General features: G+C 39.9%; 1 protein-coding gene across 1 annotated transcript in view; it reads right to left on the reverse strand.

Annotated features, from left to right (window-relative positions):
* The window catches only part of HGSNAT (heparan-alpha-glucosaminide N-acetyltransferase), a 47,946-nt gene that overhangs the window by 17,844 nt on the left and 11,309 nt on the right, over positions 1–18,793 (reverse strand). Inside the window, 11 exon segments of the mRNA XM_040417909.1 lie at positions 2,885–3,006; positions 3,808–3,923; positions 4,831–4,991; positions 5,248–5,278; positions 5,621–5,697; positions 6,736–6,836; positions 7,243–7,312; positions 14,631–14,678; positions 14,680–14,698; positions 16,364–16,485; positions 17,952–18,079. Of these exon segments, the coding sequence (XP_040273843.1) occupies positions 2,885–3,006; positions 3,808–3,923; positions 4,831–4,991; positions 5,248–5,278; positions 5,621–5,697; positions 6,736–6,836; positions 7,243–7,312; positions 14,631–14,678; positions 14,680–14,698; positions 16,364–16,485; positions 17,952–18,079 (995 nt within the window).

The following is an 18,793-nucleotide window of genomic DNA, read 5'->3' on the forward strand; positions in this document are numbered from 1 at the left end:
AATGTCAGAAATGTATATTTGTGAATGTTGAGATGTTATATTGGTTTCACTGGTAAAAATAAATAATTGAAATGGGTATATATTTGTTTTTTGTTAAGTTGCCTAATAATTATGCACAGTAATAGTCACCTGCACACACAGATATCCCCCTAAAATAGCTAAAACTAAAAACAAACTAAAAACTACTTCCAAAAATATTCAGCTTTGATATTAATGAGTTTTTTAGGTTCATTGAGAACATGGTTGTTGTTCAATAATAAAATTAATCCTCAAAAATACAACTTGCCTAATAATTCTGCACTCCCTGTATATATATACATACATACATACATACACACACACACACATATACAGTTGTGTTCAAAATAATAGCAGTCAGACATCACTGTTTTTAGTAGAAATTATATTAATTTACTAGCAGGTGTAGTAGAGTAATTGAAATCCAACAGTGATGACATGCATGCTGCTGATTCTCTATAATTCAATCACAAAATAATAGTGTGGAGTTCAATTAGTGATGTAATTCATTCTTTGAAAAACAGGTGGCAATTATTGCCCTTATTTAAAGGGAACCTGTCTTCTGGATATTTGATTATAATCTAACTAATTATATACAATCATTAACTACTAAAAAGTACCTTAGATGTATTCACTTACTGGTGTGACAGATGGTTACCTCATAATATACACACAAAGATGCCGCATGCTAATGAGTTGATTTGAGTCCAGCGTGATGTCAGCGAGTCCAGCGTTTATTTGATTAACAGCTATAGCCACTCCCCTGCCCACCTGCTGCTGATTCATATGGAAAATAACTGTCAATCAGCAGCAGGTAGGCGGGAAGAGTCAGGAGCTCATGAATATTCAGGACTCATAATTATGAGCTGGAGCTTTTCAATACAAGATGTTGGCAGATTGACTGGGTCAATTAAAGAAAGTGACCCAGCATTTTGCTAAGAGAATCAGTCACTTATTTATGTTGCCCTTAGTTAGGACACTATAAAACTGGTGACAGGTTCCCTTTAAGGAAGGAAGGCAGCAAATGTTGTACATGCTGGTTACAGTGCATTTCTTTCTGAAATTCTGAGGAAAATGGGTCGTTCCAGACATTGTTCAGAAGAACAGCGTACCTTGATTATAAAGTTGATTGGAGAGGGGAAACCATATAAAGAAGTGCAGAAAATGATAGTCTGCTCAGCTAAAATGATCGCAAATGCTTTAAAATGGCAACCAAAACCTGAAAGACGTGGAAGAAAGCGAAAAACTACCATTCGAATGAATAGAAGAATAGCCAAAATGGCAAGGACTCAGCCAACAATCAGCTCCAGGAAGATCAAAGAAGGTCTAAAAGTTACCTGTGAGTACTGTTACAATTAGAAGACACCTATGTGAAGCCAAGCTATCTGCAAGAAGCCCCCACAAAGTCCCACTGTTGAAAAAAACGACATGTGCTGAAGAGGTTACAATTTGCCAAAGAGCACATTGACTGACCTAAAGAGACATTTTGTGGACTGATAAAAGTAAGATTGTTCTTTTTGGGTCTAGTGGCCAGAGACAGTTTGTCAGATGACCCCCAAAAACTGAATTCACGCCACAGTACACTGTGAAGACAGTGAAGCATGGTGGCACAAACATCATGATATGGGGATGTTTCTCATACTAAGGTGTTGGGGCCTATTTATCACATACCAGGGATCTTGGATCAGTTTGAATACATCAGAATACTTGAAGAGGTCATGCTGCCTTATGCTGAAGAGGAAATGCCCTTGAAATGGGTGTTCCAACAAGACAACGACCCCAAACATACCAGTAAAGGTGCAACATCTTGGTTACAGACCAACAAGATTGATGTTATGGAGTGGCCAGCCCAATCCCCGGATCTAAATCCAATAGAAAACTTGTGGGGTGACATAAAAAAATGCAGTTTCTGAGGCAAAACCAAGAAATAGAGAAGAACTGTGGAATGTAGTCCAATCATCCTGGGCTGGAATACCTGTTCACAGGTGCCAGAAGTTGGTTGACTCCATGCAACACAGATGTACAGCAGTTCTCAGAAACACTGGTTATAAAACTAAATATTAGTTAAGTGATTCAAAGGAAAGCAAAATCTTCAAACATTTCTTAGTTTATATAGTGAATGTTTCAGTTTGTAAAGAAAAATACAGCCACTTATTTTTTTTTTTAACAGTCTAATATTCACTTTTCTTTAATTTTTTTTTAGAGGAACAACACAAATTTGATATATTTTTCTTCATGTTTTGATTTGGAATAGAATGTGCAGTGTTCCCAATGCATTTGTGTGTATGGAAAGCTATTCGAAGGATTTTGAGCTTTATTAACTTTTTTAAACACACTGCTATTATTTTGAACACAACTGTACATATACATACATTCACACACATTATATACGTATAAAAAAAAAAAAAACACATTTCAAATTTTTTAAAATATTAAACATAATTGGTATTGCTGTTATTTATCAGTGAACACTGAATAAAAAAAAATCCCAATGCCAGAATTGCTGTTTTTTGGTCACCTTGCCTCCCCCAAAAATATAATAAAAAAAATTATTCTAAAGTATTTTATATCTAAGTAGTTAGACCCCCACCAATCAGCTTTTTGAAAAGCTAACAGTGCTCGTGTGAGAGCTGCTTCCTCTTCATATATACCTGCGCTTCATCTTGCTTGTAAGGATGAAGATAGGCCATCACTTAAAGGCTGGACAACCCCTTTAAGAAAAATGAAAGCTTGAATATGCGACTTCCTCTTTGCACTACTTCTGATATGTTTTCACACTACATACACTGCAGCCCCTTAGTGCTCAGCTTACATATATTCTAAAGTACAGTATACTGGATACATAAAATGTGTTTTTGAAACTCACGTGGGACATCCGGGCACAGGAAGTAAGAAAGTCAAACATAGCCAGACTGCTTCCAGAACCAATATTATCAGCCACTGAGGCCAGTAAGGGACCACATCTTGTAAAAGGAAACATGTGCGGCTCTAGAATATAAAATTGGCATTTGCAAGCAATATGAGCACCATCATAGTTTAAGATATAGGAGCTGCACAGTTACTACAAGACTCATTCTGTTGTAGGGAATAGAAGAAAATCTTTTATATTTTAGTCTTCATATTTAAAAAAATATATGAGGGGAATTTATGAAACGGTCTACAAGAAAAAAAACTGCCTTTGTTTCCAATAGCAACCAATCATAGTGCAGCTTTGATTTCTTCTAGTCCTCTTGGAAGATAAAGGGGTTGTGCATAACTACAGTAGTTATGATCTATCCTCAAGATAAGTCATCCATATATGATTGGCGGGGGTGTGGCTCCCAGGACCCCCACTGATAAGCTGTTTTAAATGGGTTACTGCGTTCGTGCAAGCACTGCGTCCTGTTCACTGTTTAAGGGTCCATCCACACGTCCGCAAAATGGGTCCGCATCCGTTCCGCAATTTTGTGGAACGGGTGCGGACCCATTCATTTATCCGCAGCCACGGACAAGAAAAAGCATTTATATCATAGTGCCAGCCATGGCGGGGGTCGCAGCAGAAGGACCCTGTAGATGGGGGATCATTTTTAACAACTGGAATACAACTCTGGTCTCATGTACACCTGTATCTCTCATCATTTTAAGCTTGTGCAGTGTAGATAACTTGTGTGTCTGTCACGCGACATAAAAATCTCTTCTGTTTTGCAGAGTTGCATCAACTGCAAAGTTATTGCAATCAGATGTTACAATTAAGAACATACTGACACATGTATCAATGTGCTTATGTATGTGAACATGTAATGCCATTACCTGGGGCATGGGCTCTGGTAAAGGCTTTGTAAACAGTAATTCCAAAACTGAAACCACAAGGTAAGTAAGGCTGAGCCTCTGAAGAACACCCATAATTCGGATATCACTCCAGGATACTGAAAAGGAAAATATAATATTCATATACACACACAAACATTTCCCATACAGATAGTAGATTTGATTTAGAGCATAGATCATAAGCCATGATGTGCCTGCATTCTGCCAAATTTCTTACATTTTGTTTTCACCTCATCTCTGAATATTTTGGCAGTTTGCTTCCAACAGAATTAACTCACAAGGATGTAATATTACTACTTTACAAAGCATTGGTGCGGCCTCATTTGCAGTTCAGTTCTGGGCACCAGTCCATTGAAAGGACGCTCTGCAGCTGGAAAAAGTACAGAGGAGAGCGACTAAACTGATAATGGGCATGGAGGGTCTTACTTAAGATTAAAATAATTAAATGTATTTAGTCTTGAGGTACTAAGAGGGGGAGGGACACAATTAATGTGTAGAAATCTAGAAATGGCCTGTATAAAAATACGGTGAAAAGCTGTTCCACGTAAAATCCCCTCAAAAGACAGAGGGGCACTACCTCCGACTGGAGAAGACAAAGTTCAGTCTCCAGAGGCAGAGGCAACAAGGCTTCTTCACCATAAGAACTTTAGATCTGTGGAATAGTCTACTTCAGGACGTGGTCACAACAGGAACAGTGGGCAGTTTTAAAAAAAGATGAATTCTTAGGGCCGGTTAAATTTTCTTACGCTGTTTTTCACATAGATTCCGCGCCAAAAAAGGTCTTTAAAAAGCCTCTCATTCATTTCAATGGGAGGTAGAACTTCTGCTAAAGGAAAAAAAAAAAAAAAGTGGAAAAAATAAGCAACATGCTCAATCTTGGAGCAAGATCTGTGCCAATTTTCCCATTGAAATGAAAGTTAATATTAGACCCCAGGTTGTGCACCAATATAAGCCATGTTCTTGTGAAGGAAGCTACCCTTTTATAATAAAAAGGAAAATGCTCACATGGTCCACGGCAGTAATTTTCATTTATCACAAACAATCCAATAAGGAAAAGCTGAATGCTTCTCCAAAGAACTTTCCAAAACAGTTTCCATCTGGAGTTTCCTTTGCGTAGCATCGAGTTCACGGACAAATGGATAGAAGTTCCCATAATGAAGACAAACCTAGAAAAAAAATTAAAAAAATTAAAAAGAAGATGAAAATGACATCAGAAATATAAAAAGACACACATACAAAAAGAAAGGTCTGGCAGGTCACAGTAGTAAAGTACTAGGTAGCCGATTGACTCGTATACAACACATGGTACAGTCCAAGTACCTGTGGTGTAGACAGACGCCTGCGCAGCGAGCTGTAAGGAGCAGAACTGGCTGTTAGTATGCATGCCATAGTATAATAAATAGATAAATGCACAATGCTTACCATGGAAAAACCAGATCAGCTATTGTCAGACCTATAATTAAGAAAAGAAAAGTTCCTATAAAGTAAATGCACCAGTTATGATTTATGAATGCACTGTATACATCAGAAGTCAGCAACCTCCGACAATCCAGCTGTTGTGAAACTACAACTCCCAGCATGTACACGTGCTCAGCTGTTCTTGGAACTCCCAGAGAAGTGAATAGCGCTGTACCCTGCAGCTGTGTTCCCATGAGACCGGCACACTGAACTGTATTAGAGCACTGTGTGTTTGTATACAGCATGTTCATATCATACCTCTATGTAGATTTTAGTGGGGGAACACAATCATTTAAAAAAAAAAATTCACGTGGATTAATACCCTAATGAAACTCACCATTCCAACTCTGGTGCTTGAAGAACCAGTAGCCTCCTCCACCATAATTTACAAAGACCATGATTATAAGAGAAAGCCTACGACCAGAAAAACAGGACTACATGCATCAAAAGGTTTTCAATAAGCAAATACAAATGTACAATACTTCCACCATCAGGAAAAACAATAGCCCCCCCCCCCCCCCCCCCCGTGACTTGATTTTCTTAGGGAATTGGTCCCTTTAAACAAGGGCAACTACAAGATGCCCATTATGGGCTAGTCATATGTAAGGTTCTGTACTGATAATGGGGTCTTCGGGGTTCCATTATGGTGTCTGTCATTTAGACGAGAAGAATAGTGCTGCATTCCTCTAGTTCAGGGGTCAGCAACCTCCGGCACTCCAGGTGTTGTGAAACTAAATCTCCCATCATGCATATTTACTTGGCTCTTCTCTGAACTTCCACAGACGTGAAAGGAGCATGCTGGGAGTTGTAGTTCTGCAACAGCTGGAGTGCCGAATGTTGCTGATCCCTGCTCTAGTTAAATCGGATGAAAATTCAACTGCATCTTAACCATCCCCTACACAGGAACTACTATGATACTTAAAGGGCATCTCTGAAACTGGGAATCTTTTTATATGGCCAGGCAGGATGCAGGCAAAACATAAAAAAAAAAAAATCCCCTGTCACCGCCACTCCCTCCTCCTTAGCTTCCAGTCCCTTTTGAACCAGAAGTTCCAGCCACACTGATGTACGGTTCACCAATGCCAGCCAATCAATGGTCTCAGTGCTGACATATGCAGGCATGTCACATAACCGCTGGCAGCAGTGACGCGTGTGGATGGCACATCACACTTCTGTTTCATCGGGAACTGAAGAAGGACAAGAAGGGAGCTCATTGTTTGAGCCAGAGTGGTGGTAACAGGTGAGATTTTGTTTTTTTAACCCCTGCCTGTCCACATGAAAAGAGGTTCCTGATCTTGAAGAACCCCTTTACACCGGAGCCAAGCTTATGGACATGTTACATTTTTTTATTTTTACACCATTTGTATATTATGTTCCTTCTGAGCCAGATTTTTATGATCATTCTCGAGCAAGAATTAAATAAAATAAAAAAAATGCAAATCAAATAATTACCCTCTAAATGTGTCAAGGGAGCGGAGTCTTTGGGGAACATTATTCCAGGTAGCGTAATGTGCGTCCTGACATAGATCAGCCCTATTAGGGGAACCAAGCTCCTACAAACCAAACACACACAAAAAAACTCTGCTGTCAATGCATGAAAGAAAGTGGAGATGTCAGCTGCCAATTCCATTCATTCAGACTATGTCGGCTGTGTGAATTCTGCATTTTGTGGACCGCACATGGCCAGCGCTATATAGAAAATGCCTATTCTTGTCTGTGACTGCAGACTAGAATGGGACATGCTCTATATTTTTGAGGGGGCCATGAAACGGAACAGCGGATGCGGACAGCACACAGTGTGCTGTCCGCATCTTTTGCGGCCCCATTGAAATGAATGGGTCCACAAAATTGTGGAACTGACGCAGACCCAGAATTACGGTCGTGAATGGACCCTAGCCAAAAGAAGGCTTTGTTCAGTGAAACAGAGATGGGGCAGTGAAGATCCAGTGATAAACTCACAGAGTTGATTAGTCGGTCAGTTTCAACAGGGTTAATCTGCTTGCATAGCCAATTCTGTACAGTAGTCAGCCTGAAAAATAGAAAAAGTGCATTTTACATTGACATGAGGATATGCTGGACGACACACATCGAGCAGATGACTTCTGGTGAGACACTGTCCCACCTACTGACTAGCACCAAGCCAGATATACAATCTACAGGGTTAGCTGTTAGATACAAACCATAGGGATATCGCAAACAACCACATATGCAAAGCGGTATATTGTAGCCTTTCCTGTGCACATACATTCACCTAAAAAGTATATGGCACACACACAATGGCGTAGAATATTGACCTGATACATTATAGCATACTGAATATTTTTCTCTTTATCACATAGAAAGTATTTGTACTACAAAGTCCTTTAATTTCTTATATACATCTGGGATTCCATATAATGTATATCTTATACACAGGGCTGTGGAGTCGGAGTCAGTGTCCATTTTGGTGGAGTCGGAGTGGTTATAAAATGGACCGACTCAGACTACAAAAATATATAATAAATTGGTACAGTTAGCTCAATGCAGTATGTGATGAATATAGTTTCATAAGAATTTGGGAAAATGATGAAATGTCCTATAGAGAGGCTGTTCTCTAGCCTTAAAATAATTTGATCAGATTTGAGGTCATCTATGAAGGAGGCTCTGATAGAGGCAATACTATTTCTCAGAACAAATTCATAGACTCACCCCACAAATGATAGTCAGGACGTTTTTGTTGTAAACAGTTTTTTTCCCCACTTACTGCAGCGTTTTGCATATTTACAATTTATTAAAGTTTTTTGTGTTCTAAAGTTGTATCCAATAAATATATTTTATGTTCTACCTACCGTAAATAGCTTGATTATTGTGTCATAAGGGTGATAAAAAGCTTAAATTAAGTTATCGCTTAAACATGCGCCATGTATGAGGGAGTGGGAGTCGGAGTTGGGGGAAATTGAGTGGAGTCGGAGGCTTTGGCTTAACGACTCCACAGCCCTGCTTATATATGCATCCATGTTCTAAGGCACAGGGCAGCATCAGCAGAGGGGGGGTGGAAATTAAAGCCTAGTTGTAAATGAGGGCCATCTTATCAGTGACTGACAGCTATGCATCTAGACACACTTGCACAGAGAATGCCATTTCAGTACCCCAATACAGAGGTATCTGCAAAATGGTTTGTTCCTATTGTAATGTTACACTATGTTTATGTGCACCCAGTATGACCCAATATGGTTGGCAGGGACAGTGTTAACCACCCTGTTCCTCCCTTGTTTGAAGGAGTGGGCTGGTCTGACTTCCTGTCTAGAGGAAGGAAAGACTAGTGTGAAAGTGTGAGAAGGGAGGGAGCAAGTCCAAGTGCTACTTGGGCCTCAGGATCCAGAGACTAACTGATGTCTGTTAAAGTCACTGGTTCTGCTACAGCAAGAAAGAGAAAAAAAAAAGAATAACTTAGAATCTAGGACTCAGCAAGGTAAGACTTTGTTGCTTGTGAGGGATTACATTCTAGACAACCATCACACTTAACAATGCCCTGGCCAGACGTGCCTCTAAGACCTGTGGATAAGCAAATCGACTTCAGATGAAACATCCGAAGTCGATTCGCATAAAACTTAGTTCTAATACTCTATGGAGCAGGAGCTCCGTACAGTAATAAAATGTATTGGATCCGATGAGCTGAAGTTATCGCTTTGCGAAGGCTCGTGAGACTTCGCGCAATAACTTCATAAATTAATTTGTACTGTAAAAACCCATTTCCCAAACTCAGGTTCGGTTCCAAGGTACCACTAGATTAAAATAGATTTAATCTAGAACAAAGTTTTATGCGAATCGACTTCGGATGTTTCAGCTGAAGTCGATTCGCTTATCCCTAGACACTACAGCCAGAATTGCCAGATTACAGTTGCTAGCCAGAGATTCTAGTAATAGAGAGACTTTAGCAAGATAGCATACCAAGAGTGCCATTATTTGCCACTTTGCCAGCCTCCATACCTTACTATCTGGGAAAAGGAATTGCACTGTTTACAGATTGTTGGATGTACTACAACTCCTATTTCGCACTCAAATAAAAAAAGACAATATGGTACTGAGGGGAAGTCAGCTCTGTGTTTTCTGTCAATAGGGTGACTGGCAATTTGTTTGAACAGCAAGTATGCTTTTGTAGAGTATATGAATTTGGGCAGTTAATGTGCATAGTCTGTACGATGTGTCGGTGAGTAAGGGCATAAGGTGGTGCCTGTAGGAGTTCCATAATGAGTTAGTGTGGGCACCGCATGGTACTATTTTGGATGCACAATTCACAGTATTATTAGTACCGTATGACATAGGCGTGCGCACGAGGTGTGCCTGGGCACACCCTAATCAAGCCTCAAAATTGAGGTTCTGTCATCTCCATGCTGCTGCACTGCCGTCTGCCGTTTGTCCTGATCCGATCCTTCACTATGCGAGCGGAAGCACAGCATAGAGAAGGACGGACTTGCTCCTCCTCCACACCTCCCCTGTAATGTACGCGGTCACGCGTTCCATGATGTCATGCAGAGGCGGAGTCACAGCAACGCTAGGGCGAGCCCCGGCGGTGTCACAGTGCAGTGCCAGAGCAGAGCCCAGCGTTTTCTCCCAGAACGGGTTCCAGGCGGCAGCCAGGTAGAGTAAGTAAGTTTAAAAATGATTTCTTCTCCGTTCATCAGGCTGCAGCATTTTATTTCACTCCAGGCATTATCAATTTACTTTCAGAGTCAGGGCAGCTCAGCTGTATCATCTAACTTAAAGGAGGACCTTTCACCTGTATAAACTATATGAACTGAGTATGCTGCCATGTAGAGCGGCGCCCGGAGATCTCACTGCACTTACTATTATCCCCGGGCGCCGCTCCGTTCTCCCGTTATGCCCTCCGGTACCTTTGCTCCTTAAGTTATAGTAGGCGGGTCTTCCCTTGTCCTGTGGGCGTCTCCTTCTCCTAGGCTGCAGCTCTGGCCAATCGCAGCGCACAGCTCACAGCCTGGGAGAAAAAAAACTCCCAGGCTGTGAGCTGTGCGCTGCGATTGGCCAGCGCTACAGCCTAGGAGAAGGAGACGCCCACAGGACAAGGGAAGACCCGCCTACTATAACTTAAGAAGCAAAGGTACCGGAGCCTATAACGGGAGAATGGAGCGGCGCCCGGGGATAATAGTAAGTGCAGTGAGATCCCCGGGCGCCGCTCTATATGGCAGCATACTCAGTTCATATAGTTTATACAGGTGAAAGGTCCTCTTTAAAGGGTCAAATGTCTACTGCCTACTACTGATTAATAGATAGTTTAGATTCAAATACAGATTTTTCTGACTGTTTTAAACTTGGAAGATATACACAGTCTGTTATTCTGAAAACAGTAATTGTGAGATACAGAATTCCTAAATATGGATCGGTTTGTCATGACCAAACAGAAGACATTACATATTTTAGTTCAGGTCTTTGTTCAACAAAGCAATCAAACATAGCAGCTGATGATCCAGTCTGTAGTATTCCCCAAAACAGATTTGAACGCCAGAATCGAGTAGCTAGAGGCCCTTATTAGCCAAAACTGAGCATGTTTCCGAGAACTATAATAGGGAAAAGAAATTAATTTTCAGAGTGATTGGTATGGAAAATACAGGTGGCTCGAATACAGTCCAGCAAAAGATGCAGAATTTTGTTTCTACTGCCGTTGCTTTTCTTCTAATGATGCAACACAAAAAGGTCACGCTGATCCAGCCTTAATGAAAGGGGATTCAGAAACTGGCACAGGGCTAATGAATGTTTCAAAACTCACCAACAATCAAAATCTCATATGCCGAGCACTTTTGCATGGCCAAGCTTTAGTGAAGGAAAACCTATTGATGTGTTACTAGATGAGAGCAAAAAAGTTTATCTATCAAAAAAAGAAGAAAGGTGCAAGAACAGAAATCTAATGCAGCGACTGATTGACATTGTTCGGTGTTTGGCAACAGGTGGCAGACCATTTCGAGGTCAAAATGAAAAAACCAATAGCCACTAGAGGTTTATTTCTAAATATTGTCAATTTACTAAAAAAGTATGATCCTCTCATGCAAAGACATTTGCAAGAATCTCCTCGAAATGCTACGTATCTGAGTAACCGCATCCAGAATGATTTTATTATGGCTTTACATAATATTGTGCAACAAAAAATGGTGTCAGCAATACGATATTTTAATAATGAACAGCAAGGTCCAGTTGAGCATTTTGTTTCAATTCAAAGGCTCTTAAAAGTTGATGCTCAGTCGATTTTTGACCAAATAAATAAATGTTCTTGAAATTATTAAAACAGACTGGTCATCAGTGATCTCTGTGTGCTTTGATGGAGCATCTACTATGTCCGGATGCGCTGCAGGTGTTCAGAATGTAAAGAAGAAAAAAAAAAACATTAAATACTCTATGTACACTGCTATGCACATTGTTTAAACCTTCTCCTAGTTGATGCATCCACCTCAAGTAGACAAAACAGAACAGTGTTTGGCTTCTTTGGCATTATTCAGACTCTTTATGCCTTCATGGAGGGAAGTCCTGTGAGACGTGCTGTAATTGAGAAGATTTCTCAAGAAGTATGAGCTCAGTTGAATACTCTAAAGTCACTGTCAAACACAAGGTGGGCATGCAGAGCAGAAGCAGTGACTGCAGTAAAAGAAAACTCTTCAGTTATTTTACAGGCTTTAAATGAGATCATCGAATCAAGTCGCTTAGGTGGTGCTAAAATAAAAGCAAGGGGCCTTATTTGTGAATTAAATTCTTTCAAGTTTATCTTTGCTCTGCACATGATGCACCCTATTCTCCAAATGGTGGTAAAAGTTAGCAAGCATCAAAATCTCAACTTGCTTACTGCAATGACAGTGGTGAAAAACCTGCGCAACTCTTTGGTTTCCATGAGAAGTGACCCAGATTATTTTCAGTCCATTTTCCGTGCAAAATAAGTGTGCCAAAAATAATATCGCCATTCCCCCAGTTGGGAAGAGAAAACATTCTGTCCTTCTTGATAAAGCAGCACAGTCTCAGTATCACTATGAAACAAAAGAGGAGCAGGAGGGGATAACTTCATTTTACCCACTACTGGATTCATTGATAACTGGTATTGACCAGCGTTTTGAACAGGAGTCGTGTGATATTGTAACTGCAGTAGGAAAACTGCTAAGCTTGAGAGGTTCCTAAAGGTGACATAGAAATCCTTGCCAACAAATTTAAGGTGTCAGTGGATGAATTGGAAGCAGAAGCCGCACTACTAAGGGAGTATGATGGACCTACTCCTAAAGGTTGCACCACAAATACCATCAAAGAGTGGCTTGATTGGTTTAAAGAATCAGATCGATCCAACACATTTAATGCTTTTTATAAGTGTGTTCAGTGCTTTACAGTGTTACCTGTGACAAGCTGTTCATGTGAAAGAGCCTTTTCAAAACTGACACATGTAAAAACCAAAAAGTGAGGACTACAATGTCCCAAGAACGCCTGGATGCACTCATGATATTATATTTTGAGCAAGAATTGGCTTGGTTGGCAACTTATAACGAGGTCATTGAAGAATTTAAGTCCATAACACCTTCTGTGCAAAGACTTCTTTTCTAGAGCATAAAGAGGAGGAGAAATTCCCATGTACTTTGTGTAAAAATGTTTACTTAGATTTGTTAGTTATAACAGCTTATTTATTTTAAATGTTTTTTTTAAGTTAAAAAATTTGAAATGTTTGTTTACATTGCTAAATGCTTATTTAATAAAAAAGGTTTTAATACGTTTTTTAAATATTTGTTTATATTGATAATTATATATATACACACACACGCCTATGCCGTATGGCACTATTGAGTTTTGTCATTTCATAGGATAATTTTTAATTATCACGAGGCGTTACTGGGCACAAGTACCTATTGTACGCTTGCAGCACAAAACAGCTGTTTGCACAACACAGCACTGTAATTTGGGTTTTATGGGATGATATCGGCACAGTTTTTGTGCTACACAATAGTAATATTTTCTCCCTGCATCCGAAATTTTTTATTTTTTTAGGCTCAGAATGGTTTAAAAAAATAAATAAATATGTATACTCACCTTAAAAAGGAATGTTTAATCCGTAAATGACCTATTGTTTAAATTATTTTAAATAATTTTTTTTTTTTACTTTTGATGTCTAACTATAGAATTTTAGAAATTTATGTAATAATGCAATTTTTGCGCTGGCCACTAGGCCTAATAATTGGTCATGATTTCCTGTCCTGTACAAGTAACATTTCAGTTATCATATTACCATCACAGGCAGATATACAATGGCAAGTAAGACCTTTGTATAGATAACACAGTAGCCACCATTCACAATAGGCGATATCACGGCTTATCTACTCCCCAAAGACCGCTACACGGATCAGAAAGCATGACCAGAAAAGTCTCCCATAGAGGTCAATGAGATCAGCTCCTGTCCATTATGGTTACAGCCCATGTGGCTGCTCTCAAAAAACAGGAAATCTTGAAATATTTTAGGCCTAGTGGACAGTGTGAAAACTGCATGATTTTAGGATTATTTTATTTTTGAAATATAGATAATAAAATAAAAAACATCTCCAAGTTCTAAAAAGTTCTGTTTAACCTAAATAAATTTAAACAATAGGCCATTTATGATGACACATTCCTTTTAAGGATCCTCCTCAGCTCCCTTCCAAAGCTATGTAGTTCTCCAACAGAGGCTTCTCCACATATAAAAAATAAGTCACTTACTGAGGTGGGTCACCACCACGGCCAGTGAATGGCTAAACGGATATTTACTGTGATTTCTTGTGTTTGTTAAGTCATAAGCAGGAAGAGGAGAGCTGGAGAGGCAATGTTCTTTTCTTAACTCATCCTGTCCCTTTAAATAAATTGTCCCTTTCCCCTCCCTTGCAAAAACCCTTCAAGCCACACTGAACAGGTTGTGTTTTGAATAATAATAGTTGGCACAGATGTATAAAAAAGGGAAGAATAAATGCTTTGTAAAAACAAAAAAAAAAGGGAAGAATAAATGCTGATGTTTTTTTTTTCTAAAACAAGTTCCTGTTTTATTGCAAAACAGGGAATTCAAGTGTTCCAGTTCTATCCAACAAAACAATATAACACAATTTATTAACAAAATACCACTAATAACCATATTATATTCACATTTTTAAACATTAACTTCTGGAAAAGACCATCAAAGGGCATAGACATAGCTCTGGCATGATCAGCATGAATGTCTAGTTTTTAAATTTTTAAACTGAATATAAGACGCTGACTGCATTACAAGGAACACGGATATTCATTTAATAAGGCATCAAGAAGACAATTCTAAAAGTTAAAAATACTTATCTTACATAATAATTGTCAAATTGGATTATGCTCACCTAAACAAAAATGATCCCAGAGACAGTAATATAAGATGGCCACGTATATAAAAATGCAATGACAATGGCTGTAGAGATAGGAAAATATAGGTGATTTTTGTAGAAGAGTATTGTGCAAGAAGTGCCTTAGAGTTAAAGAAGTTTTCCAGGATTTTGATATTGATCACCTGTCCTGGCAGCCAGTATGGCACTATAACAAGTAGTATTTGGCCCCTTTCACACGGGCGAGAATTCCGCACGGGTGCAATGCGTGAGGTGAACGCATTGCACCCGCACTGAGTCCGCACCCATTCACTTCAATGCGACTGTTCAGATGAGCGGTGATTTTCACGCATCACTTGTTGTGCGTTGCATGAAAATCACAGCATGTTCTATATTCTGTGTTTTTCACGCAACGCAGGCCCCATAGAAATGAATAGGTCTGTGTGAAAATCGCAAGCACCCACAAGCAAGTGCGGATGCGGTGCAATTTTCACGCACGGTTGCTAGGAGATGATGTAAGTAAATTGATAAAAGTCAATTTACTGTATTATTTTCCCTTATAACATGGTTATAAGGGAAAATAATAGCATTCTGAATACAGAATGCTTACTAAAATGTGGCTTTAGGGGTTAATAAATAAAAATAAAAAATTAACTCACCTCATCCTGTTGTTCGCGCAGCCGGCATCTTCTTTCAGGACCTGCCAAAGGACCTTTGATGACGTAATGAATATAGAATCTTCTATCTTCATTCAGCAGGACCTGCGCTGACGTCACCGCGCTCACCACGTGGTGAGCGCGATTACGTCATCAAAGGCCCTTTGGCAGGTCCTTAAAGAGAAAGATTCCGGCTGCGCGAACAACAGGATGAGGGGAGTTAATTTTTTTATTTATTTATTTACCCCTAAAGCCACATTTTAGTGAGCATTCTGTATTAAGAATGCTATTATTTTCCCTTCTAACCATGTTATAAGGGAAAATAATAAAATCTACAGAACACCTAACCCAAACTTCAGTAAAGAAGTCCGGGTTCGGGTCTGGGTACCACAGTCAGTTTTTTATCACGCGCGTGCAAAATGCATTGCACCCGCGCAATAAAAACTGAACATCAGAACGCAATCGCAGTCAAAACTGACTGCAATTGCATACCTACTCGCACGATTTTCCCTAATCCGGACACACTCGTCTGCAAGGAGCCTTTAGGCTTAGGTTCCCGTTTTATAAAGATCGCCGGCAGACAGACCCAAATAATTTTGCACAAAATATATTTGCCAAGAATCTCAAATTTACAAAATAAGAGTAGCATTAGCACCAGAATATATTCAATAACTATGGCATTATTATACTTTATTTGTGCTTGCAGAGTGCTGTTGCATTGTGTTTTTTCTTTGTGTTTCTAGCTATGGGCGATGTGCACCTGTGCATTAGGATATAAGCTAGTGGGGCTCCTTTGAGCTTTGCGGCCTTCACTGTGCTAACCAAGCACATCACCATACACTGTATAGTGGAGGTCCTTGGTATTGCAGTTCAGCCCCAGTCACTTCTATGGGGCTGAGCTGCAACTAGGCCATGTAACCTATGAAAGTGTCATCACTCGGCCTAGGAAAAGCTGAGAGAAGGCCACGGCACTCAAAACAGTTCATAGGTGGTGCTCCCGGGTGTCAGACCCCCACCAATTAGATACTGATGATCTATCCCGAGGACAGGCCATCAGTATCAGAATCCTGGAAAAGCTCTTTAAAAAGTACTTACGAAGGTTAGTGTAACCAGGGTTCTGATTAATAATTATTTCACACGTTACATCTTTGGTACTCGAATGGTTGGTCTTCACCCACAAGGAGTAGTTTCCAAATTCTCTAAACCTATAATGAATTCTGTAGAGAGAAGAAGAAATAAAACATCTAACAAATCTAAAGTTGGAACATTTTGGAGTAAACGTTTTGCACCCCAAACGTCATACAAATCTCAGAGTGCCTAACAGACAAATTAACCACATCAGATACAAGGAATCAAGCAATTTCGTAGGTCACATCCTTCACAGACAATGCAATTGGGAATGGGAGAAAACTGTAGCCAGACACTTCTGCCAGCAGCTTATCTCCCCAAAAACAACAGGATCGGACATGTTGAAATCCAACAAGACTGACCCTTCTCTCCCCCAACCACTGCCATAGGGGAGAGTTGGGAGGTCCCCCATACATGTTAGATTGTTGGCTGATGCCACAAAAGTACATGGCTAGCTGAAGTCACAAAGGGGTATAAGCTCACCTTTAACCTCTCAGAATTGTGGGCTAAGACTCCCAACTAAAGTGTGTACGTACCCAAGACAGAGCATTTGACTGCTATAGGGCCCAGCCCTGCTTAGTCCCATTCACTTTGTAACTGAGTGGTGAGAAACTGCGCAGAACGCCTTTCTCCAAAGCATTGTTAGCATTTGGCTAAAAGGCCACAGAAACACAATTAGATAAAATAGATAAAAGGCCCTTATGCCCTGGGTAGCAAAAACCAGGTACCGTGTTGGGAGGCCCATTGCTGTCCAACTGATATAAATGAAAGTGCCATCAACCTAGCTTGTAACTACAAAAATTGAAGAATTATGCTTAAAAAGGGGTTTTTCACCTTCTAACGCTATTTTCAATGTGCAATGAAAAATATAAAACAAAAATCCACTCACTTGTTCCCTGGTGCACTGTTACAGTGCAGAGACTTTGTTTCCTGCTCCTTCCGGTCCCCAGTGTCATGAGTGCCACTGCAGGCATTCACTGGCCTCAGCAGTGACAGGCGAGTCAATACTTTATTTTTCTCTTAGGCTACTTTCACACTCGCGTTTTGTGCGGATCCGTCATGGACGTTCAGATAATACAACCGTCTGCATCCATTCAGAATGGATCTGTTTCTTTAATCTTTAACATAGCCAAGGCAGATTCGTCTTGAACACCTGTGAAAGTCAGTGGGGGGCGTATCCGTTTTCTATTGTGCCATATTGCATCAGTGAAAACGGATCCGTCCCCATTGACTTACATTGTGTGCCAGGACGGATCCGTTTGGCTCCGTTTCATCAGATGTACACCAAAACACTGCAAGCAGCGTTTGGTGTCTGTCTCTGAAGCGGAATGGAGACTGAACTGATGCAAACTGATGCATTCTGAGCGGATCCTTTTCCATTCAGAATGCATTAGGGCAAAACTGATCGTTTTGGACCGCTTGTGAGAGCTCTGAACAGATCTCACAAACGGAAAGCCAAAACGAGAGTGTGAAAGTAGCCTTACATGTTGCAGGACGTGAATAAGGGAATACATACAGAACATGCAGAAATCAGGAAAGAGTGGTATTGACTCACCGACAGAGCTCTGTTTTCCCTGAGGAGGCATTAATTTGCAGCGTCATTGGGTGTCGAGTATCTACTACAGTTACATCACTAGCACGTTCTATCCGTTGGTATGATATAACTAAAGTTTGATACAGGCACTATCAGGAGAAGGGAAGAAGAAGTTACCACCATCATTATGCTGGATTCTATAAAATGATCACAGTTTCAAATTTATTTAAATGCCACAGGTTTAGGAACAATTCTTTATCATTTGTATTTTATTTACTTTGGTTCAATATTGTTTTTCAATTAGTCGTTATAAAAAATAAATAAAAAATGTACATTCTTTCCTCTAGAGACTTCAGTTCCCTGCTTCACACTGAATCCATGAGGGAGCTGCTCTGACAGCTCAAACACTCATTATACTTGTATTGTAAGGGTATTTTTGAAGTACTGATTGCTTCTGTCCCTTTAATTCTATTCCCTTTTATTATTATCAGTCTGTGTAATGATGTGCCTTGTAAATTAGCACCCACCCCCTATTGTGCTGGTAAGACCACATTCCTCAGTGATCTCAGAGACACTGTAGGAGGGGCTGATGGGGAAAACTGTAGTCTGCACTAACCATTAATTGGGATTCAACCAGGCACTTTATCCTAGGTAGGATGTAAGTATTGATTTGCCCTATCTCTTGTACACCCTGGGGTCTCTGTCATGTGTTATAACGTGGTAGATAGCCACGTGTTATTGCATGGCCGACCGGATCCCTACCCCATATTTAGGCTAGTGATGTTTATTTACTTTTTATTATTCTGTATGTCATTTGTTTGTGTTATCGTGTATTTAATCACACTTAGTAAATATAATTATTC

This window comes from Bufo bufo, chromosome 2 (genome assembly GCF_905171765.1).
Source record: "Bufo bufo chromosome 2, aBufBuf1.1, whole genome shotgun sequence".
Lineage (NCBI taxonomy): Eukaryota > Metazoa > Chordata > Amphibia > Anura > Bufonidae > Bufo > Bufo bufo.